Genomic DNA, 26,108 nt, shown 5'->3' on the forward strand with positions numbered 1-26,108 from the left:
ATGCGGAATGTATTGTATATAACCCCCACGAAGTACGTAATGAAATTTACGTTGGATTGTTGTCACTCCTGCTATGGGCATGCTGTCCCACTAAGGGTGTATTCTGCATTGTGCCCATTGCTTGTTGGAATAGGATCCGGCTCATCTGCAACCCTTTACAGGATAAAGTGATTAGAAAATGAATAGATGGACGGATAAATGGAGGCAAGGGAGAACACTGTCAGTGTGAAAAACAGTACAGAACAAGGAGTTTTACACTGCCTCAGTGTGTCCATGCTATAGTAGATTGCATGAGTGGTACACAGCTGTATGGAGAAGGCCATGCAGAAGGAGTCACAGCCACTGTCCATAAGAATCACTCATAATCCTGTTTATACATGTACCAGAGGAGGTACAAAACCTTTAAACGGGTATATGCTCATTTCATCACACTTAGGATAAAGTTAAACACTGAGGAAGAAGAAAGAGATCAATAAAACCAAAACATTCAAATCGAACGTTTTCTAGAATAATAAGACCATAATGACAAAGGGAATGGCTTTCCTTTTCATTTAAAATGTGAGGTTAAACATTTTCAGTATCTCAGGGATCCTCTTCAGGCTTTTATAACCACTACAATATGCTTCCTCGTATCCTGCAGTAGTGCCCAAGCACTTCACATCAGGGATCTTGGATTGTTCCCCTTTCCCGACTCTCCAGCTTTTCCATTTATAGGGCTTTTGCTTAATGAATAGCTTTCTTTAGTTTCTTTCACAAATATTCAGTTGGACGGAGCCAAGGCGATTCAGACAACCCACCCAATTCTTCATTCCAAATATATAAAACGAAGTGAGCTGTTCTCTACGTCTCTTGGTGAGCTCTTTCAACTGCTGATACAGTAGTTGAGTGGTCCCATGTCTCCTTATTCAGTAGGTGGATATCTAGTCACATCTATTTGCTGCTGTGATCATAGCTGGAGATGAATTCACCAGTTCAGTCTATTCATCTGATTCCCGAATTGGTTTTGGTAGGGCAGTATACTGTATATGCACACAACAATATGAATACTTTATATGTTCATATGTATGTATGACACTGTATTGTCTTGACCAAGATCATTAACAGGTCTGTGGAAATATCCCTGCCCCAAAGATATTAAAAACTCTGTTAGTAGCCCAATAATCAGTTGGTATTAACTTGATCTTTAGCCTCTTATCCAAGTCACCTATAAAACATGAAGGCTATGTTGGTACCTACTGTAGCATTAAAAGATGCATATTTATTTTATCCTACTGTAATACTGGCAAAATGTCTTTTTTGGTTCATGTTTCTTTTTTATTCTCCAGTCACATAAAGATAAAAAGGCTTTGGCACGTTGCAGGTTAATTAAAAGTAGATTTTATTAGATTATTTGAAAAGAAAAAAAAAACTGTTCCAAAAGCATTACAGTTCACCCTTATTTTGGTTATTTACATTTATATTTTTACTTTTAACATTGAGCAGATGATCTGAAACGTTCTGATTTTGCAGAAAAAAAAACGAATAATGCCGAAGGAAGACTTGAATGCAACAAATGATTGTCCTGACAGTAGTTGCAAAGCACAATATACAAGTATTCAAACAAAGGTGCAGGGGGACTTTTAAAGGAAAAGAACATTAAATCACTCCATATTAACACTGGTTATCAGGCAATTTATATTACAAGCACTGAATGTAAAAGTTTCCAATCTAGGATTACATATCTTGTAGTGACAGCATGCAAGAATCTGCCAATTGAGGTATTTTCCTATAAAATACAACTATTTCCTTCGAAATTTTAACCAATATTAGAAATAGAGTCATTTACAAAAGAATTAGTGTGGCCATATATCAGATTTTTTCATAACAGACAAAGCGGTACGACTACATGGTTTATAGTAAACATTACCAACTTTCCTTGTATGAGAGTAAAAAAAAGGCTGTGTCATGAACAATTGCATATGTTGTGTGTTGCTGAGAATAATTAACATTTTCCGAAAGATAACGAAAAAGGGAAATCTGTTACACAAGGATTTTTTTTTTCTAGTTTTGAGTGGTTTAAAAACAGTTACTGGGAGAAATATGATCAACCAATCTCCACGTTAGCTTGCTGATAAATAAATGCACTGGCTTCATACCAAAGGCATACAATAAGGGGTGGAGAGGTGTCTTAAGACAGTAATATGAGAGCATACAAAATCATTTTTACATCTTACAGTCTTCTGACATAATAATTGAACAATTATTTATAATGTATGTAGAAAAATCAAGTTGTCAAACACTAAAGCATGTTGCACAATAGTTCTGAAAGTGCAATTGTATTGTGAAAAAGTCCTTTTAGCATACTAGTTACACAGCAATGTAAAGTACTGTATTGCTATCAAATGACTGTACATTTTTATAGCTTTAAATATGGCTAACAAGTGGTACATGATGTCATCTCACAGACTAAGCTTTATATTACATGAAATCTGCTACATTTGCAACACGTTTAATTTTAATGGAGCTTCTTGCCTTAATTAAGGGATTTTGTATTTTGATATTCTCTCCTCAAATGTTCTCTTCTTCACAAACTAGACACCCATTTAAAACTTCAGGCCCAGCTGACAAAAAGCATGACAGAGGAATAGATTTGACATGTGGGTTTGTGCTGTTTAATCACTAATCTGTCCTGTAAAATTGCTCTTACTTTTTTATTTACAAGTACAATGCAGAAACTGCAAGCAAGCAAAGATTTTGTGATTGATTAACCCTCCTTTGCTTGAGCACAATTAGAGATACCCCTTTAATCAGGTGTTAAAAAGTCCCGATTCATCTTACACTTAAAGTGAATGCAAAAGTTTTCATATTGTTTGCACACATTGTAGTTGTAAATGAAAAATAAAGCATGGATGATTTACAAAAAATGATGTTTCAGTTGTAGGTTGGGAAATCTGGGAAATATGCCTTGAACAAATATTAACTGAAATCTTATAGGATAACAGAAAAGAACAACAGAAGCCCTGTACATGTACAGTATATACCATATGAAAATGATTTTTTATTACTTCAAGTACAGTACATGATATACTGATTTTGAGTTGGCAAACGAAGAACTCATAGATTGCCTATTGTTGGGGAGAAAATCGAAAATAATTTAACGAAAACGTAGATGAAAAAACAAAGCAGAAATCTTAATTACACTGGTACGTAGACCGTCCTTCGTTGTTGAGTATGAGCGTTTCACCTCGTGATCTAGTACAATGGAGTATTGCCAACTGCACTGAAAACAAACAAACCTGTATTGCACACCCTTCCCAGAAGTTTTGGTCTCCCTCCCAGCTGTGTTGAAAGGGGCTGCTCTCCCTCTCAGAAGAAAGCAGGGTTGGTGTGCTCGATGACGCAGCGTTTGCAGTGGCGCTTGACGAACCTCAGAGCCTCCACCGAGATTTCGCAGTCCTGCACGTTCAGCAGCTGCAAGTCGAAGCAGTTGGCCGCCACGATCTGCAGCCCCCGGCCGGTGATGCTCTCGCACGACTTGAGACTGAGCCGCTTCAGGTTGAAGCAGTTGAGCGCCAAGAACTCCAGGCCGCCGTCGGACACCAGGGGGCACTTGCCAATGTCCAGAGACTTGAGCTTGGCGCAGTTCTTCGCCAGGTACTCCAGGCCATGGTCCGTAATGCCCTCGCAGCCCCGCGCGTTGAGGTACCGCAGCTTGGTGCAGTACTTGGCCACGTAGCGGATTCCCACGTCCGTGATGCGGCCGCAGTGGGCGATGCTGAGGTAGCGCAGCCGGGACTCCAGCTTGGCGATCTCCCGCAGGCCGAAGTCGCTGACGAAGCGGCAGTCGCTCACGCTCAGCTCCTTGATGGCGCCGCAGTGGATGACCAGGTAGCGCAGGCCCTCGTCGGTGATGCGCACGCAGCGGCGCAGGTACAGGTGCGTCAGCTGGGTGCAGTGCGCCGCGATGGTGTGCAGCCCCTCGTCCTCCAGCACGAAGCAGTCCGTCATGTCCAGGTAGCGGATGGAGATCTGCTTGCCGTGCAGGGGGGACAGCTTGACGGAGACTTCCCGCGTCAGGCTGATGCAGGTCACCTTGGAACAGCCTGCCGGGAAGGGGAAAGAAAAAAAACAACATATGTATTCTCGGGGGGTGTGAATATACACGAACGGATCTGAAAATAACCGAAACTCGGGTTCTGTTCTGCTAGAGAGCCGTGTCAGTATGTCATGGCTGGAGAACAACAAGTGAAGGTTAATTCCATGCAAAAAAAACAGAAGGGAGAAACACAACATTTCAGCTTTTGGGCCTTCTCATACCTGCAGCGCACACCTGAAGGAGGACCACACCTGGGTCAGTGTGGGACATTCCTTTAAGACCAGGAACGTACTTGGTCCCTTTTTTGAACTGATCCTTCTTAGGAGATGTTGTGTTTCTCCTTCCAATTTTTAAGCATGGAATTAACCTTTGCTTGAAACAAGCACTCTCAAAATCATTTCACCAACTACGGCCCGATTTTAGATTAGCAGTAACAGAGTCATTAGGCTCTCGGTTTTGATGTTTCCAATCTAAAAAATGGAAACTGGTCATCAATTGTGATAAAATAAAGAGTCAATAAAATAAAGAATCGATAAAATGTTACATAGTTATAGATATTAAATCCCACTACTACAGTACCGGTTAGAAATACTTGAAAACAAATTCAAAGATAAATAAAAAAAACATTGGCAAAAACAAGCTCTGCAATGGGACAAATGGACAAATGTGCAAGTACTGTATAGAGACAAAAAATACAATACTTTGCCACATCCACAACCATTAATCATTCATGAAGAAAAAAAATATATTGCTTAAGGACTGCCCAACAAAAAATATGATTAACCATGAAGCAAAATAAAAACATAAAGCAAAAGCCTTTCTACTCACAATGACCTGAAATAACATGCTGTCTACTGGAGTGCTGAAGCGTCTGTGTCAGAAACACCCTCAAGGCCCGGTCACCCAGGCGGTGTTAGTGGCTGACTGACAGCTGTTTCCAATGTGTTGCCCTTCAAGAGTAATGTGGCCACTTCAGAGACGAATATCCACTCAAACTAATTCAGCAACTTATTGGAACAGTCTAATACATACCAAATTATAAATTCATTTTCCCATCAGAAAAATTGAAACACTATGGCCAAAGACTTTGAAGGATTTTCCACATGACCAAATTACACATTTCTATATGGAAAATATAGAGACATTAATAATCCCAGTCAGCATTTTTTGTGGTAGGTGGGTGGAAACCAGATTGGCTAAATAAAATAAAAAAAAACAACCAGCAAGAACACGCAAACTCCACACACAAGGCTCCATTTTTGGGAATCAAGACCAAACTTGAAGAACTGTGAGGTGATAGCTTAATTTTGGCAAAATATGTGTTGGGACTCTGTCTTGCGTGTTACACAAATGCCATTGTTGACACCAACATGCTTCATTAAGTGGGGGAAATGAAATGCTTTCTGAACTGTTATTATGAAGATTATACCACTTTGGTTACCCAGTTTATGAGAGATTTTTATTTTTAGGCAAAACCACAGTGACAGTCAAACACTACAGCCAATCAATAAAATGTCGCTATTTTATGGTGGTCACTGTGGTTATACACCATCAGTCTGTGTGCCAGGATGTTCCCATGGTAACAATAGTTGTGACTCTGTGACTGCTGTGAACCAATCCTGCCCATGTGACCAGGTGGTGTGCCTATCTCCCCACAAAGAAGAGTGACAAAACTGCTATCATATACTGTAGATCTCTCTGACATATGCTCTTATACCTTGAATATATTGCAAATCTGTACTTTTGTCAATTTATCTGATTCTATTTCAGTTCTAATTTAAATAGCATTGACTTTCTTTTTTTCTCCTTTCTGACATTATTATTATTGCCCAGGCCTTTTGTACCCTTCCTACTACATACTTCAAATTGAGTTTTGTTGTTTACAGTAGAACAATTTGACTGGGCTACTGAAACAATAACAACAACAAAAACACTTTTCAGCAGGCCATTGGATATAGGTTTCATGACTAGCAATGGGATATTTATAGAGCCATCAATAAGTCGACACCTTGGAACTTAAGTCCAAGGGGGACTCCAGAGTAGTGTGTTCTAACTGGGCTCTAGAATTCTTAACCCCCGTGTCATGTCACTAGCAGACTATGACCAAGATTCTCTCAGTGGTTCTCGCTATTGGCTGGGAATAGTTGGCCAGGGTGCTCTCAAAACAACACGTCAGCACAGGATGGGACTGAAAAGATCTCAGGAAGAAAGTAGCTCATTTTTACTGGTGTAATATCTCTTAGTGCACCTGTGCACCCCTTGCAACCACAGCAGAAAATTGCCTGATATCCTGTACAGTAAGTAAATGCAGTATTTCAGAATGGTTTCCGTGCATTCCTCCTCTGTGATGAACAAATGGACACAGGCCTTTCTCATAGACAAGTAATGTGAGAATTCTGATAGCCAGCAAGTGGCCCCCAGCTGCCAAGTATGTTTCTAAGCTATTTGAATTATCATCTGCTATCCAGGATAAGGCTCCTTTGCTCCTGCAAAACCACTGGTCAATTACTGCAGGATTGTGTCAGTAAAATTTGTTTTCTCATTAATCTTCTTTTAATTATAAACCCAATAGAGAAACAGCACGAATTAGTATGACAATTCTTTTGCTTATAGTTTTAATTATATTAACAACAAAAACCAGAACCAAATATCTTATATTTCTGCATTACCACTGCATGACCATAGTGAGCATCTTGGAATCACAAGAGCACTCAACTAGTTATTGGATTCAGTAGTACAGTATCACTAGGATTCATTAGATATGATACTGGTTTGCCTTACTGTATATTGGAATATACTGTATGTTTGTCGACTATTGTGATTCATTTTATTTTTGCACATAACTGATTACCTGTAGATTGTTCAGGAAAATACTGAAGCTATTTCTTGCTTGTCAACCCAATTACAGTATGTCAGAACAATTTTCCACTCTATCACATGTTCTCTCAAGGGACCCTTGCTGCAGTACTGTGTGGTGGTCATCTCCAGTCTGTTGCAGGTTTTTTTTGCTCTTTAATTTTTTGCTTGTTTTCAATAATTACAGTATAGTAGGGAAACATAAATAAAAATAAATATGTCAAAATATTGGACTTTTCCCACTATATAAGGAAAGTCAGCATTAATCTTATTTTAATATACACAGAACACAGCGGGCTTGAATTAAAAACATAATTGAGGGGTATACATGGCTCTAAAAATTCATTTTGTGCTGTCTGGCTTTTATTTAATTTCTTAAATGTTGCAGAAACTTCATAACTACATATACTTCATAACACCATTTTCCCCGGGGCGCTCCAGAGCTAAGTAATCCAGTATAGCAGCTTGGCAGCAGAGCTACTGTAGGCTGGGAAGACTTTTAGAGGACAGAGAGTTAGTGATTTTAGATTAGATTTAGATTTTAGATTTGGATGCAGCACCAGTTCAAGCAACACATAAGAACCTAAGAAATTAAAGAGTCTTGATAAAAATACTGTTTTTGAAACTCACAAAACAACATCTGAATGGCTGTATTTCACAAAACCGTTTTTTGTTTTATTTAAATTAGCCCATTACTTGTACATTGACAGAACTTATGTACTTACTGTATGTACTTAATGTATTATGTACTTTATTATGTACTAAATTATGTGAGAGAAACTGAGTATTGTTTCTCTCAGGGAAATTTTGAATTGTTACTTGTATCTGAACTTTCTTGTATATTTTTAGAGGAATCACCATTATTTAAACCTCTGGGATGCTGCTTCAGACTCACATCCTCTAATATGGAACGGTACCTAAATTAGTGACACAGAATGTGAAACTAGCCTGATTTCCAGATATCCGCTAGCAGCCATAGTACCCTGTAACTGGCAGCCCACTGAAGCTCAGCAGGTGTGAGCCTGGCGAGTACCTGGATGAGAGACCTCCTGGGAAAAAAGTAAGGTTGCTGCTGGAGGTGGTATTAGTGGGGCCAGTAGGGAGTGGGTCCTAATGCACTATACTGTACAAAAGCGCTGTCTTTCGGATGAGATGTGAAACCGAGGTCCTGACCCTCTGTGGTCATTGAAAATCCCAGGGTGTTTCTCGAAAAAAGTAGGGGTGTTACCCTGGTGCCCTGGCCAAATTTCACATTGGCCTTTACCGATCATGGTCTCCTAGTAATCCCAATCTATGAACTGGCTTCATCACTCTGTTCTCCTCCCCACTGGTGTGACCATACTGGTGCACTATGTCTGCCATCACATCATCCAAGTGGGGGCTGCACATTGGTGGTGAAGGGGAGTCCCCATTACCTGTAAAGCGCTTAGAGTGGAGAGTCCAGAAAAAAGCTATAGAAGTGTAAGGAATTATTCTTAATTATTATATCACTGGAACTGACAGAGGCATTCTCTAGGGTGCTCAGCACACAGCATGGTGGGCCTGTTCCTCATACGGTTAGGGGCGGGAGCTACGCCTGTTAAACCACTTCTCGAACTGCAGCGCGATAAGGATTTTCTAGCTGGAAAGGTAGACCAGCTAGATGCGGGAGCCAAGCCAAGCAAAATGAAATTCCGTTTTCCAAGCAGGTGCAAATAACAGAAGGTAAGTCCATACCCGAAACGTCGAGATACTCCAAGTTGGGGCAACGCGACACGATGTCGAAGACGGCCTCGTTGGAGATGTTGTAGCAGCCGGACACCTCCAGCCGCCGCAGCTCGGGGCAGCATTGCGCAATGGTGTAGAGTCCCCTATCGGTGAGACGCCGGCAGCCACTGACGATGACCGTCTCCAGCATGAGGCACACGTTGGGCGTGTCTTGGCACAGCCGGCGAGTCAGGATCCTCAGGGCGCGGTCCACGTTCACCATGTCCCCCGTCAGGCGGATAGTCCTCCATAGCCGCGGGTCCCAGGCCAGGTTGTACCAGCGGCGGCAGACCCGCGCGCAGCGGCAGAGCTGGTTTGTGGGCAGGTGGGAGAAGATCTGGATGAAGGAGTGGTCGGGCAGGATGTCGATGGGAGCCTGCTCCTTCTGCTGCCTGGACGCGGGCCGTATGTGGGGGTGGGGCAGGCAGGTGGTAGGAGGGGCATGCACCATGGCGATGGTCTCCCCGGTAACAGAGGAAGAGGAGGTGGACGAGTCCTTCCCGTTGATGCATGCCTGTGAACTGGGCGGGCAGATTAGGGCAGGGCTGGGCGTGCTCAGCGTCCGCATGCTCAGGTCAGAATCTGCAAGGGAAACAGGGCATTAATTAACCGTACTGTACATTCAGTAAAATCTGGCAAAACCTTTTAAAAAATGGGAAAAGCCAAAAAATCCTTGAAGTGATTTAAGTTGAGTTTAAGGATTCTTGTACACTTGTGGAAATACATAGAAATGTCCTTGCTTAATTATTTAAGCACACTTGCAAAAAATGAATAACCCTGTAGGGACTAGTTACTTTCACTGCTGTGCCCTTTCAGATTAAGATATTAACAATTACTATTTGGTTATCACAATCTGAAGATAGAATAATGTATTGGTTGGCTACCTTGATGTTACAAAGCTATGGTTTCTTTCTTTAGTTCATGAGTGATTTACTGAGGTGTGTTTTATTGATCTTATTCAGATCAATTCATTTTATGCTTGCTTTTTAGTTCAACAATCCACACAAAATACAAATAGAAGGGACTGACTGACCTTATACATATTACATATTACATGGCCATTCACGTTATGCACCACTGACCTATATTATAAGGGATATCTTTCATCAAAAACTCCTTGTCTTGTGTGCTTTTTGCCATGTATTTCCATCTATTAGTTCCTCGTGAAAGATCAGTTTATTACTTTGTCCTGGAATCCCAGAGCTTCTCCTGTGACAACACCATGAACACCGAATAACCTTGCTAGGATGTCTATTGTAGGTGGAAGGAATCTGGTGTACCCAAGGAAAACCCAGAACTATTGTAGTATTGCCGTATTGCAACCAATACAGTGATGCTAGGGGGAATGACTAAACTGCAGCACAACCTGTTTTCTTTCTGAACCCGACAGGACATCTTCAGCCCCATTGGCAAAGTAAAAGAGACTTGGGGAACACTGGACACTATGATCAGATAGAATAAGTATTAATAGATACTGCCCTTAAAATCAATCAAATTAATCTAAATTAAGTTTCAAATGTACAGAACCTTCTGGCAAAACAGCAATGATTCATCACTAAGAAGATACTGAGTGCTCTCTTTCTTCTTTTCTCACTGTGTCTGCATTGTTGCTTGAATACTATTTAAGAATACCAATGAGGCCATAACGACAAGTATACTTCAAAGGAGGTGTGGGATTGTGGTGAGATTCAACAAAAATATCCCAGACCTCTGAAATTCAAAGCTGACAGCCCTGTGTGTGCAAGCCATTTAATACGTTTTGAAAACCAGGTCAAGAGACCAGAGGAAGTGACATCTCATATATTCAGCCTGAGAACGTGAGCTGTCACGAGTGCACATATTAAAATCCGAAGCTAATTTCCTGTTTCCACAGAAAACGTTGAGAAAGCTCAATACGCAATTCGTCTGGTTTGTGTTTCTTTGCGATTTGAATACGCTGTGATTGTGACATTGACTTGAGCCACGAAATATCCATTACATAGAAATGTGTCAAAGAGCATAGATGATTTCAACGGTACACATGTTTATTGTAATATAACGTCATTTAAAGCAATTTAGAAGGATGTTAACAGGAACACGTGGCAACTACAAGTGTGACCATAAAGGATCAATCTAAAATGTTAAAGAAAAAAATATTCAGCTATACACAAGTCACTGTATTTTGTGAAAACGCAGATAAATCCAGCTGACTTAGCTGAAATTGTCTCAGAATATTTTTAGATTAAATCTGAATTCTGATTTTGACAGTTTCTTTAAACAATCATTTCATTCCTTTTCTGAAGTTACAGTATGTGGAAGATGCATTAATGATTTTGAATACACAAAGCCCTGTATACAAATGGAAGGCCTGCTCTTTTCAAGGTAGACCAATATGCTGAATAAAAAATGGGGAATGTATACACAGTATATATAAATGATGAATAATGATACTGTAGCAGTTTAATTCAAATAACTGACTACAACATAACATATTTGTTAAAAACATGTAGTCCATAGATGTCAGTGCCACAGGAAGCTACCACTTTGATGTAAGTCCACAGTTTGTGTAAGTATTATAATGTACCTCCAAAGTACAATACATAATTTAGGAGAAAGTTATAGAAAGAGATAAGTCTAAGAGTTTTTGTCCTTGCAACTATAGAGTCTATAAACATTTTTTCTTATGCAGCACATTTCAAGCTCATATTGAGGTCCACAGAAACCAGGACAATTTATTATTTTTACTATATGTGATGAGGGTAAAAAACACCACAAACATCTGGGATGGTTTTGCTGGCATTTCTGGAAACCCTTTATCATGTTCATACGCACACTATTAAATTGGAGCATATATTTGCTAGCAAACTGGGATAATTCCCCAGGTGAACGATCTTATTGACCTAGGCTATGGCCAAACACTGGACACAGGACCCAGCAGTGCCAAGCATTGAACAAACGGGCAGTTCCTAAGGCCTGTTTTTGTTTTACAGTACTTTTGCAATTCTGTAGTGCTTTTTTTAATCTCTGACAGCCTTAAAGCTCTTCACAGACGAGGTCTCACTCTCTGGAGGTGGTGCATGGTGGCCATTTTGTATGAACAGGAATTTCCTCAGGACACCAGGCCCTGACACTATCATTGCCAAGGACATTCAAGAAGTAGACAAGGACCTGCTGCAGTTTCACCAGGTAGACACCATGGCCTACAGGATATTGTCCTTTGCCATCATCCTAACAATTGGTTAAGGTTAGGAAATGAGGACCCTCTTCTGGTCTACCAATGCCACTTTTGGCATCAACCGGTTTAGCCTAACTGTTTCCACAAGCTCCTGTTAACGTAATATTAAAGGTGTCAGCTCTTTGAGAACTTTTTTCATATTAAGTCAAACCATTTCAGCACTCTATCCCATTTTTTCTAATTCCCCTAGAAGGTATTCCAAATTTAAAATCAGAAATCGCAACAGCATTTTCATCTATAATCTGTATTTTTTTATCGTGACAGTGAGCTAAGCCAACCACATCAACTATAAAACAACTATAAAGCAATGTTTTCAAGAACAGCTCAAACAATAACAATAGGGTCTATTTCTCAGTACTTCTGTGTGGCCTTTTCTTTGGCTCCTTTCCCGACAAAGTGGTTTAAAATGAACAATTTGTAGAGCCATTTATCAGCAGGACACAGTTCAAGATTTGCAACTTCCGTCTCAGAGATTTTTTCAACAAAAATGAATTTGCTTTGTTTACTGGACAAGTTCTCCCTTTAAATTATTTAATGTTCAATTAATAAACACTGCTCCCTGTGAAAACAGGACTGCAGTCTACTTTCTGGGATGATAATGGATGATTAGGATTTTATCCATTATCCATTAGTAGAAAATACATGTGTGGTTTCAAAAAGTTTATCTTTCTATTTCTAATTGCTTTTAGTTTTATTTCTTCTTAGTTTTGTTTTAGATTTAATATAAGAACATGCTACTTAGGAAACCTCTGTTGTGGATTGCATTGCTTCATTTGGTATTGCAAGTTGAGCCCTATGTTCATGACACTACTAGCTTGAATTTAGAACTTGGAACCAACCAGATGTGACAAGGATTGAACTGCAAACAGCAATGCACCATACGTGAAACTCAAAGCCAGAGAGGGCTTCCCAACAAAACTGGTTGTAGCGTTTTCAATGCTCAACTCTACTCTTAGTGTTGTGGATGTGCAATATACTGTAGAAATTAATGGTGTACCACATGGTCTAGATCTTTCCTGTGGTGGGGTGGAAGTTAACCGGGTCTCATCTGGTCATCAATCCTTGATGAACACCTCTACATGATATAACAGAATGACTAGCTATTCCAAACACACACAAAAAAAAAACATATGGTATGAAAAAAGAACGGGGACAGTAACTGAATCTATCAGTAACTTCAGACAGAGGAGATAACTGTAGAGTTACTTTGAGAAAGCTAGATTGTTTTCAATGGTTGTGTTTTTCTTTTCCCTGTAGGCTCTTGACTCCAAGTGAATAATTGTTTATCCATGCTTCATTATAATGTTAAGATACTACTCTATATTAAGACATTATACCACTCCCAACTCAGGTGTGGAGAACACAATTTGGCACCAGTACAAAAAATACATCTGCTGACCTTCTTTTTGCACAAGTGCACGCATTGCAATTCCACGTGGCGGACTGGCAAAGATTCTGTTGCTTCAGTTGGCACGCATTCCACTATTCCAGCTCAGTAATGCCATGTGTCTTAGGATGGCAACCGGAGCTTTATAAAAATAGAAACCTCAGAAGACAGGCAGAATACATCATCAGGGAAAACTGTCCAGTTTTGGAAAATGAAGCTCACAAAACCCAGAGATACTTGGGTTTCCCTCAAGCATTATAATTGCGAAAATAAATCTGTCAAGTTTCGGTTCTCTGAGTTACTAATCATGGCAGTCCAAACAATATTTGTCACCCTTCCAAAAGTGCATATGGAAACCTCTCTAAAGCATTTAAGTGGCAGACTCACATTGTTCTGCCTGTGGGAGCTCCGCTATTCAACAGCTGGGTTTAATACAGAAACTCAATGCCCAGATGGAAGATAGCTGAAAGAGAGAGCTCTTCTGTGTCTGTGGCATTACTCCAGGAATTTATAATAAGTTATATCCACACACAAATTTTGGATATTTTTGTCCTAAACACATCCTGTCAAGCAATTACAAAATATTCTAATCTGTATGATCTCGGAATAATGTTATTAGAAATGATGTACACATTTTGTTTATATTACAGGCAGTGCCTGAGAGGGAACAGGGAATTGGTAAAAGAAGGATTGCCAAGTATACAAGACGTGTTCCTGCAAATAGCTGCATTTCTCCCTAAAATTCCCCTTTAAATAAGAACTCTCCCAAGGTAGCAGCAGAAGCTCTGCTCTTGGAACGATGATGCTGTTACACAGCACGTGGCTTCTTTCATGTCACTGGGTTTCAGGCATCTGCATACCACATCCATTGACTCATAAAATGTGGCTATCATTGGCAGCTTCAGGGCAGCGCTCTGAACAAAGAGTAAAATTACACCAATTTCAGAACAAATTGCATCCTTTTGTTCAGTCATTGTCACCGGGTGACAACGTTATTTAACTGTACTGTTCGAGGAGTTTGCACAACCATGAAGCTTTGAAAGTCCTCATTTCTTCCATTTCCTGAAGACTTTCATGGAAGCAATCAAAAGGCCCGTAAATGAGGAAACCCAATCTACAGTTGGTCTGCAAGTCGACGGGAATCGTATTTTCTGAAGTTTTCAAATAACTGAAATGTTAAAAAACTTCCTTGTTTAGGTAGATAATTTAAACACTATTAAATGCCTAGAAAACAAAAACTTTAGTTCCTGCAGTTGTAATGTTAAATAATATGCAACTATAATTCCAATCAATTTAAAAAGAGCTTTTTTGTCATATTTAAAACTTTTTCTTTGCTATGTGTTTTATGTGTATTTATGGTAATTCTGTACCCTAGTGGGAAAATACAATTGGAAAGTACATTATTTTCAAAAGTATTCACCCCTTTGCAATGAAGTCCAATTTCATTATATCACAAATGTCGTATACATTTTTTAGTCAATGTTTTTAATCACATCATGACCGGGTGAAAGAGGTTAAATGTCAGCAAAAACTGCAGAAAAAAATCAAAAGATGATGAATGAAAAAATATTCACCCCCTTTGCTGAGGCAAACCTAAATTAGTTCAGGTTCACGAATGACCTTAACTCATCACACAATCAGTCAAATGGCCATATTAAAATTAATTGTTTTAAATACATTTAATTTAATTTACCACTCAGAAAGTAAATTTCAAGGAAAGCTGAAACCATGTAGGTTTTCAAAAAACACCGGGATAAAGCTGTGGAAAGATCACAGGTCAGAATAGAAGAAGGGTATAAAAATTGCAAAGACACCTGTCAAAGATACCTTTATGCACAGTGAAGTCAATCACGTGGGAAGTGTACTGTACCACCCTGACACTGCCTAAGCCTCCCAGCCGAGCAGATGGTCAAGGAATAAACTGGTTTGGATTGCTTCCATGAGACTTTGAGTGACCACAGAGTTCAATGGCTGAGATGGGAGAATATGTACAGGAGTCAACAACATTCAAGAAACTCCCCAAAGCTGGCCTGTATGACAGGGCAAAAAATAAGCCATTACTGAAAAATAGGAATTAAAGAGAATTTAAGTCTACTGCAAATGTGGCAAAAGGTTTTGTGAAGCAATGTCGGAACTTTTTGGTCTACGTACAAACACAGTGTGTTGATGTCACTGCAAACACAGCTTTTCGTATATAATTCTGCTTCTTGTCACCAGAGACTGAGAAGCTTGTGAAGACTGAGGGGAAAATGGCTGGAGCAAAGAACAAGCGAATATAGGAAAACCTTCTTGTGTGCTAAAGGCCTAAAACTTAGCTGAAAATTCATCATTCAGCAGTTAAAGGACTCAAATCACAAGGCCCAAGCTATGGTAAACTGGTTTAGGGTAGCACACTATCCTGGTGTGCAAAGTTAGTAGAGAAACTCAAGGCTGTAATTGACGCCAAAGGCATTTCCAGCAATTATTGACTCAGGGGACTGAATACAGTACTGATGCAATCAACAAATTTACTTTTTCTGATTTTTTGGCAGTTTTTGTTGACATTTAGTTTCTTTCAGCCATAACAATTTTCAGTTTTAAGCATTCAAGTCTTAATATATGCACTTTAAAAATGTGTATACATCATTTGTACTTATTATTGCATTATTGGATAGGAATGAATATTTTTGAAAGGTAATGTATTAATAATCCATATACACACATCCTTAAGAGTAGAGAAGCTAAGAGCAGAGAAAATTGTCCCTCAGTGCTGATAAGGTCAACTAGAATGTAATAGGATAGTTTTCACTCACAGAACTTACTGTATCGGGCTACAAAATAACTGTCTGCCTTATCTCCCAACCAGGCAACCTCTATTTCTTAATAATCTACAGCGTTTTAAATTAGTTCTGCCATCATTTGAAGCAGAAAAGTGCTGGAAACCTCAGCGCTTAAGGATAAAGTTGATCTTGGTTTTACAGAGGTGGTGAGAATAAGTGTATGCGAACGTGTGAAATAAAAGATGCTCAAGAAATATTCTTCACTTTTCTCATGCCTCCCTTGCACAACGTCGAGGAAGAAATGGATTGCAGGACCAAGGCCCTGCCAACACTTAATAATCAGCTGTCTGGCAAAACAACCAGTAAACTGTTCCGTCTGCTCTTCTTGGGACTCCTCCAGGGTAGAATGGCAGAACACAAGCTGCACAGGTCTTCCACATGAAAACTGATATCTGCCTGGACAGCTGTTTCGCAGAATGATCCTAATATGTAATTGCTAATGAGGAACAGAGACAGGAAACACAGTTGTGTTGGGACAGTAGGCATTGTTTTGTGCTTTGGCAGTTATTGTATATACAGAATATTGTGCTTTCCTTTTTCTTCTGGGGGTTTGGATAAGAAGAGTCTGCTTTTCTTATTAAAAAATCTCTCTACTTACACATTTTAGCCGAGAAACTGTGTGCAGGAATGAAGAACTTAAGAAAGCATATGAACAAGCAGGAGGCCATTTAGCTAATTATGATTGCAAGGAGCTTATTGAACCCATGGATCACATTAAGCTGTTTTGTGAAGGATGCAATGGAATCTGCTTCAACAATATGGCTAGATACCATATTGGGTCAGATACCCATTATCCTTTGCATGATGTAAAAGTTCTGCCTGTTTAGACTTCTACGTGTACACCATCTTTATTTCCACCTGTCTTTTCAAAATTTTAATTTATGTTATTAACCACATAACTGAAGTGTCACCGGATGACAAAAACACAAATCCATTAGACCAAATGCTGAAGAAAAAAGTTTGAAGCAAACTGTCAAGAAACTGCCCCGTTATTTGCACAAAATCCGAAAGGAATTAGGTGACTAGATGGAGGATTAAAGATTTAAATGGACTTTAATCCCTCTGATGTGACAACTGGGAGTACTCACAGCTGTTCAGTCACAGAGGTGGTGATACAATGCTTATTTCATTTACAATTTAGGAAGGAAGACAAAAATCCAAGTACTCATCACGATACAGTGCTTTAAAGAACCACAGTAAAATGTGATTTCTGCACACTGCTACAAAGAGGAACGATAACTTAATACTATAAATAAAATACCTTAAATTATAAATGATCAAAGCAACAGTCTGTTGAGCATCTCAAAGCATGGATTACTCTGATTTTTAATCCTTTGCAGTGGTAATCGGACTAAGACCAATAATGTGTTAAATCTTCTAAGCAGCAAGATTTATCTAATTACATGATTCGAGAAATGCTAACAAAGTCTTCTGGAGTCATTCAGGTACTCTTCAGCTTACATTGTGTTTTTGTTTTATTTTTTATTTTCCAAAATTCAACAAGAAGCCAAATAAAATTGAACAGTTTGATTTAGAGACTGAGCATTCCATCTAGCAATATGTTTAACCTATATTGGATTAACAGATCATTAATAAGGATGTTCTAATAACCAGGGAGGGACTAGCTTTAATGAACATTAATTGTACGCTGCTTAAGAAAACGAAGATGGCTCCCCCACAGAATTAATTAATGGACACTGGTGTTAAGAACTTCCTATGTGCTTGCTTGTTAAAATGTTGGTGCTTTTGATGCTGAACATAGACAAGAGGTGTTCAAATCCTGGTGTATCAGAACTGGTGTATCTGCACGTTTTCATTCCAATTCAGATCTTAACAAGATAATCCAGCTGGTAACTGGCCTAACTGGACCCTTTTAACAGCTTCTCTCAGCTCTTCAGTTGCCAGAGCTTTAAAGATACTGTACCATCAAAACCTGCAAGATATACCAGCCTTCCTGGACCAGGACTGCACAGCAATGACCATAGACTGCCCAGTTTTGCATCAGTATGTACTATATATAGAAATGTTTCAAGATGGTGGCATCCATATTCACCATATCAACAATCAACAGTTCAATCAATCAAGTCAGTTTTCAATCGCTTTTCCTTAGGTATTTTGTCTGTTAAGATTTCCGGGTGGGATCTTCATGGAATTTTCTCTTTCGCTTCGTTTTAATAGCATTCTTGTTATCACATATTCTGAATTAAAATAAACAGAACTATTTTGAAGTCTGAACTTCCGGTAGTAAGAGGCTTTAGTTTGTGTTCCGCCTCGCTCCTTCCCCAGAAGGTGCAGGCAGATTCAGAGCGGGGTGCTGGCCAGCCAGCTTCGCCTGCTGGTCACAGGAATACATATTCCAGACTCCACAGCCTACTGTGGAAACTGATTCAATGCCAGCCATTGACTGGACAAAACCTCCATCTACAGTCTGGACGTCTGTAGCTGATTGAAAACACAGGGCAGCACGCAGACATACAGTACAGCATGTGTGCTTTCTCATTGTAGTCCTGAAGCAGTAGATACACAGTTTTAAATATATAATATATTGGTAACTTGGGCTGAAAAAAATTCAGTGAGTATTGCTATCTGATTTGATGTTAGGTGTCAGCTTCTTGATATACAGTAGGGCTGGAATCACAAAACAAAACTGGCAGATGTCCTTATTTGGGCTTTCTTACCTATCTGTCAACAGTTATGCAAATGCTTTAAGTGAATCTAGATTATTAGTAATAAATCTAGCATCTAATATTCTGCCTTTGTTAGTTTAAATAAAGACCCATTCACAATAATGCCCTGTCCAGCTTTTCATTTTTAAATGAGAAGATGTTTGGTTTAACTGGATCTATTATTAGGTCAGTTAATAATTAGAACAGGATCACAATTGTGATCACAATTCACAAACATACTTGTTTCCTGGTACTGGCAATTTCATAATACATTTAACGCGAATTTAATTCATCATTAATGAACACAATGAAAAAGCTCTTCAAATGAACTAACTTGTGCATGAGCTGTACATATTGCACAGTGGGATGCACACTTAAATTTGTGTCAGATAATACTATCAGTACTAATGCCCTTGATGCACTACAAACACTTAATGCATACAGATAAATGACACTGTATCAAATGTAAAAGAAAAATGTGCCACTGAATAAGATCAGAACGGTAAATGTTTCATCAAATGCAATTTTAAACATTTGGAAAAATAATAACATTTTGAAAAAGAGATTAGAACATAATGATCAGGACTAATGATGAGATAATAATAAGCAACTTGTTATGATTCAATACAATAATCAAAGAACTTAGGTTCCGTAATCAAAATTCCCCCATTAAACATTAATGTTAAACATTCCCCCATTAATATTTCATTCTTACTGCATTGATGTCTAAAACAAACTGGAAAAAGTGCTTCATGAGTTGCAGACACAGTATGAAAACATAGTAATGTTTTCAAAATATAGATTTTGAACTGTCATATTGTCCTTTACGTCTCTTCTTAATTTAAACCAGAACAGTCACTGGTTCAAAACATTGCAAATATCGGTCTTGAAAACATTTGCAAGGTGTGATCCTAGCTACAGGATAATTTTAGCTTCTGCAGTCTTTCTGATGTGGGAGTTAGGAAAACCATCTTTGAGAACACAGACGGAGAGTTTAATGTGATCATGGCTGTCTGAGGTGAAATGAGAAACAATAGGCTTGGAGAAATCTTTAATCTTCACATGGTATACTGTCCATGTCACTATGCTGGGCCATTAGAACCCACACAGACCGCTGGGTGAATGCCCCCTGCTGGCCCCACTAACACCTCTTCTAGCAGCAACCTTAGTTTTCCCCAGGAGGTCTCCCATCCAGGTATTGATCAGGATCACATATATACTGGATTAGCCCGTATGCCTGCATTCCCATCTAAGAACCACTGTTCCTAATTCGAAAATCTAATTAAAAACAACTAGTCGCAACACCTGATACCTGAAGAAGGCTCCACAGCCTAAACATTGTGTCTTTTCTTTTCATTGTGACCTGTTTCTTTGCAGGCTACATATGCTGACGCAGGTACCTCCTTAAACTTCTAGTAACTTATTGTACCTAAGCACCATGTTGAATTACAATACAGAAATCTGCAGTATTTCTGAATTACCAAGGACAATGGCTGCTTAAGATGTTACACACGGTTCTAAAGCAGGGGTACAAAAAATCTACTCACTGCTCCTTCTTGCCTTCTTCAATTAGACAAAGGACTCCCAGTGATTTTATGTCCAGATTACTGCCAATGATTTGTTAATAAAAATTGGAAATGCTTGCTTCCTTCCAAATGGTCTTGTTTTTCTGTTTCTCTGTTAATTCTCCCCCAAACCTTATGCTGAGCTGAGGCTGTGACACAGAACAGCCCTTTCAAAAGTGATGCGGCATTTTTGTCAAACCTGTCATTTGGGTTACAGCTGCAATGTACTGCACATAATTATATTTGTCACATTTGACTCAACTTTGACTCATCATCACAATTAAAAAAACAGTGTTTTATTATCCCCTTCAAATCATTCCCACATACTATGATTAGTTTGCATAATTATATTTGTGCAAAGAAGAAGGATTGTGTTTAGATAACTCTACTCTAACTCTTTATAAGGAGCTGTCCACTAGACACGTTTTTTACCAGAAGACAGTTTCACCATATTTTGAACACCATGTCTCTCTACAACAGGGTCATTTTTTGTATTTTGGGACATTTGGTTTCTGGACACACTGCAGCCTCTTAACAGCTGCAGTGGGATCTATAGATGACTAAGGGCTGGCACTGGACAGCACAGCTGGAGTGGGGGTGCTGCTTTTTTCAAATGTTTAAATGTTGGTTCATATCTGCTGTATGTAACTCTTCTATAATGTATGCCCAGCACACCACTGCAGCATCAATCACCAAATCACCAAGAGTTTACACATACAGATTTTGTATAGTACTTGAACCACCTACAGTATACCTAAATAACCATTCACCAGCAATGTATCAAAGATGCATATTATATACTTCAGGTGTCATTAGACCTCACCTACATGCAGTTAAGCAGGAAAGTCATGAGAGGTGATGACAAAACAATGCAAACTTCAGAGAAGACACAAAGCAGACGAGTACTGGGACCTGTCAGACTCAAGGCCTGCCATCACAGGAAAATCCAGCCCCAATGTTTCCCAATCCTGGTTCTGAAGTACAACAGCTTGGCTTTTCATTCCAACTGAACCCTTTCTTAATTAAACCTACTAAACCTTTACTGAACTATTAAAAAAAATACTTTCGGCGCCTACATAGTAGAACATAGATAGAAACGAGCATGAACCATATCCAGTACCAGAAACAGTGCCAGGTTGCCAGAGGATTTTGAAGAAGAAAGCTACACATCACAAACAATGAATTTTTGACACAGTATCTGTTCAAATATGTTTAAATAAGCCTTGGGAGCATGGCAGATTTAGACGAAGGTGAAACAGAGATCTGTTTGTAATAATACATGCAAAAGACATCTGTTGTGAAACTAACACCTACAGTAAGTACAAAAATATACAGTTCTAATTAAAAGCTCAGTCTGAACCAAAGACATGGGAGTACTTCAGGAACAGGGTGGACACACTGTCCTGTAGTATTAGTCACCATGCAATAGACTTGGAATTAGCCCTATTATACTTTCCCCATCTATCCAGAGCAAAATTAGTAGCCTACAGTACAGGCATGGGTCTAGGGGGTTACATCACCATAATGGGGCTCATCTCTCTCAGACTCACAATGCTAACATGTCATAACTAGCCTGTCCTCAGCAAGGATTTAAACACTGTTTCTCACACAGCTATACAGTGCCTCCTAACAGCGATTGTGAATTCCATTATGCCAAAAGCCAACCCCCCTACACAGGAGAATTCATCACTATCCTGTTTCCTATTGTAGGTAAATTTATTACCTTGTAATAGGCTTATAATGTTACATATGGAAGAAGACAAACCTTTCATTTTGAAAGAAACTAAAAAACCTTCTGGCACCAATATAGTGTTTGATAATACAGCCCCTTGTGTATCATTAAATTGGTGGTGACATTCTTCAGGTCTTTCAGTTGATAAGCACTTAATTTTATCAATAACAATACTTATATCACAAGCAAGTCTGAAACCTGTTTGAATTCCTTTAGTACAAAACACCACAACTATTACTCCATGGGACGCAAATAGGTTGATCAGAAAAAAAACCCCAGATGAACTCAGGAATCCCTGCTTATATAATATTTAATAAACTCCATGTGTGTTTTATTGTATAGCTCTTTTGGGCGTCTTCCAAGGGGTTTTCTATAACAGAATTCACCCTCACACTCCTCAGTACAACAAACAACCAAAAACTAAAACTCAAGAAATTCCACTACAAAACAAACACCCATGACTACCATTCCACAGTACGTTGTATGTGCCTGAAAGTAAAAGAGTAAAAAAAGATAAAATATAACTTGTTTTCTTGTACTGCAAAATCACACATATTCCTCATCACCACATCTTTACTTATTAGGGAGTCCCACCAGAATGAACTGAACAAATAACAAGTAATCATTTCTTTTTGATTTGAAAACCACCACCCAAAAGCACAATTATTTCCAACAGCTGTTCTTTCAATCATTTTTTGCTAGCTTTGCTTGCTACAGTCACATTCACATAGCACATTAACTACAGCAGTAAATAACAAAAAACAGGTTTTTCAGAGCCACGTCAAAAATTGCCAGTAAGAAGTGTTGTACACGTCAGGAAAGCAAAAAAACATAATGTCAGAAATGCATCTAAGATCATTTAAAACATGAAACCACTGAATTTTAATTTTTTTTTACAATTGTACACATTATTTTTAAGTATTGAAAGAAATGAAATGAAAATGAAAAAAAAACAGTACATTGAAGAAATGCAGAGCTGTGACGCTTTATATTTTTTCAAATACATATTGTTTAATGGCAAAAAATAAAGTTTGTAATGTTGCATTTTTATGGCTTTACTACATATTTTGAACTTTATAGGCTTTTGATTGAAAAATATGTTTCATGGTACCACCACAAATTATAGCATGGAAAGAATATAAAATATACTTTTAATGAGGCACTGGCTTCTTAGCAACGACACTGCTATCTTGCGAACATTTCCCAAGCCAAGGACTTCAATGAGCACTTAGTTATTTATATTAATAAAACTCCCAATTCAAAAATTAGCTTGCCAATATGCAAGAAGCTCATTATAGCCTACCTCAATGCATCTCTTGTGGCATTTCTGGCTTGTGTTTGGTAGTCAACAAGCAAAAAAGGAAAGACTATATTTCAAAGCACCAAGAACAGAAGTAATGAGATTACTGGTTTTCCTGACAAAATGCACTTAAGTGTAACACATATTACTCTCTCAGAATGAGTCACACACTACTCTTCCAGAATGAGCCATATACCAGTCTCCGAGTCCCAACGCTAGACAGTCTTAATGTGGCTTCTGATTGGAAGAGTGGCCATTTGTTCAGTACCAGTACGCAAACTCAAAGTATATGAATTACCAGTTTCATTTCAACCAACTACCCAGTGTTAAAAACCATGGAAGGACAAAAAATTAAATGTGTTCCAACGCACCCAGTACAGTAAAAAAGGCGACTGCTGTGGGAGGTGTCATGCTTTGAATGGAAATTAAGGTCTGAAGACCTAAACAAATTCAATAAAAATATGCAGCTATAAACTACTGTTAAGTGTGTATCTATAGCATATGAGCATTACAGTAAGTGTCGGTAATCCTTTGTACTTATTCAACACAAAACAGTTCTGTTAGATTAGACAGTTTTCACCGCATTACAGTTCTTTCACACAATTACAAAAATCCTAAAACTGAAAAAGTAAGTGGCCTAGATAAAAGACGATGCTGTTTAACGCTTGGCATCTGCAGTGTTGACCAACTGCAGATGGTCTGTCGTCACTGTCGTCACTGTTGGAATACAAAATGTGCATCTGCATCGCATTTTTGCACCACTGCCTACTTGTCACATCTTACAAACTGCTGGCTGTGAGAGCCCCTGATGACAAGCAACAGCTCTCTGACTGAGTCCAGCCTTCGATGTACCAATGGCGGGAAGATGCTGTTCTCTTGAGAAGTGGGGCTTATTGGTTCCTTTCTGTGTTTTTCTTTCTTGACTTTCACTAGGCTTGACATTCAGCAGGTTAAATCACCCCATCACCAGTGGCCAATCAATTGTCTCACACACAAGGGAATTCAGTGTTTATTTTGCATCAGTCAAAGTCACTCGAGTGCATCATGGTTGCCATGAGTGTTCAATTCATCAAAATGAGAGGAAATATTCCATCAATATCCAAAATCAGTATGAGCTATATTTCTAAAAGCATTGATGCATTAATAGGTGATATTCCCCTTTTCATGGTCAATACTGTATACAGAATATACAGTACAAACCAGAAAAAGGCTCAAAACAAAACTAAGCCTCCTATTCCAGCATTGCTTTTTTCAATAAAATATACTGTACTAATTAATCACAATAATGTATTGCTAAATATTAATTTATTAATTCGTGATTTCATAATTCATTATGTTGTTATAATCTATTATACAAAAATCTTCATTTTTGTTTGTTTTTATTGACTTTTTAGATGAAAAACAACCTTAAGTATTGAATTGTAAAAGCTTTACATGCATGCATTATTAAAGTGGTTGAATGACTAAAATTATTCAATCATACAGTATGAGCATTCTGTTCCATCTTAATAGCAAATTGTGTTTTTAAATCAGTGTATTTAATGATATTAAGACATATGTTTAACATACATTTTCCAAGAACCATAAACAGTATTATTCTAGGTTATTCTAGTAACCAGCATCTTTCATATGCAACAAAACAAAACAAAACAAGTTTAATGAGTTCTCTTGGTTCTGCGCACACACTTTTCCATTCAGCTACACACGTACACAATGTGACCACTATTTAATGTGTATGGAAAGTCTTGGTACACAGCTGCATGAAACTGTTCATTGTCTGTGCTCCTCATGGTCCCATTTGTAACTACAGCAGATGTCAGTGGACCATACAGAGCAATGAAAACTTTTTTAAAACCCTGATCACTTTCTGGTTGCGTGGAAAAGAAACCTGGACAGTTAGTGTCTTTGAAGAAAAATGGTGGGAATTGGTGCAAGAGATCACATTTTAAGAGGGTAAATATTTCTTGGGAACAAGAAAATTAGCATTTATTTCTTTTCCTTCCGCTCACTGGCTAAAGATCTAAACTGAAAAGAAAAATTCTGCTGACTTTCACTGATACGCGGACAAAAGGGTATAATTACTGGACCATATACCCAAATGCACTTTTAACAACCAGGCCAGACTCCCTGCTGTGTTCCTCAGGGGAATAAAACATCTCAGTTTACACGGTTTCTGTCCTTAATCTCAGCAAGGATTTATGAGACATGGTGTTTGGCTGTGGGCTGGTGTTGTGGCTCGAGGTCACATACTGGCAACAGACAGTATCGGATAGCTTTGCTTTGTATTCAGACTCACTTAAACTCACAGTCTTCTAAAGGGGAACCCAGAACAGGATCAACACAATGAACACATCCACATCCTTAAAGCGCAGAGCCTTTGTCACTTGAATCCAAGGAGTCGAGAAGTGTCACCAATCAAGTGGTGATCTGAGCTCATGTAAACACAGCATCATGAATTCATATGCATTTATTACATAGGGCTGCTGAACGTTTTAATTTAAAGTTCTCAATTACTGTATCAATGTGTACTGATTCGCTACAGCAAAACCTCAGGTTGCCTGCCCTTCCAGTTAAAACTGCCCAGGAATCTCTAATATTTATGCCTAATACAGTCTGCAGCTATTATAGTAAGTGGAATAGGGATTACTTTAGCAATAGGGAAGGAATAGTGTAAAACACCAGGTTACACTACCAGGATAGTGGCAGGGTTAAGGTTACAGTCAAGAGGTCGAGATGTACAGACACTTC

General features: G+C 38.7%; 1 protein-coding gene across 2 annotated transcripts in view; it reads right to left on the reverse strand.

Annotated features, from left to right (window-relative positions):
* Positions 1–1,361: 1,361 nt before the first annotated feature.
* The window catches only part of LOC148657432 (F-box/LRR-repeat protein 7), a 133,040-nt gene continuing 108,293 nt past the window's right edge, over positions 1,362–26,108 (reverse strand). For both annotated transcript variants that reach the window (XM_088643699.1, XM_088643698.1), the window contains exons 3-4: positions 8,648–9,259; positions 1,362–4,082 (exon numbers count right to left, since the gene is read on the reverse strand). In XM_088643699.1, coding sequence (XP_088499825.1) covers positions 3,346–4,082; positions 8,648–9,245 — 1,335 coding nt within the window. In that variant the 5' untranslated portion in view covers positions 9,246–9,259 and the 3' untranslated portion in view covers positions 1,362–3,345. The remainder of the gene's footprint in view (positions 4,083–8,647; positions 9,260–26,108) is intronic.

This window comes from Lepisosteus platostomus, chromosome 8 (genome assembly GCF_059453375.1).
Source record: "Lepisosteus platostomus isolate fLepPlt1 chromosome 8, fLepPlt1.hap1, whole genome shotgun sequence".
NCBI classification, from domain to species: Eukaryota; Metazoa; Chordata; class Actinopteri; order Semionotiformes; family Lepisosteidae; genus Lepisosteus; species Lepisosteus platostomus.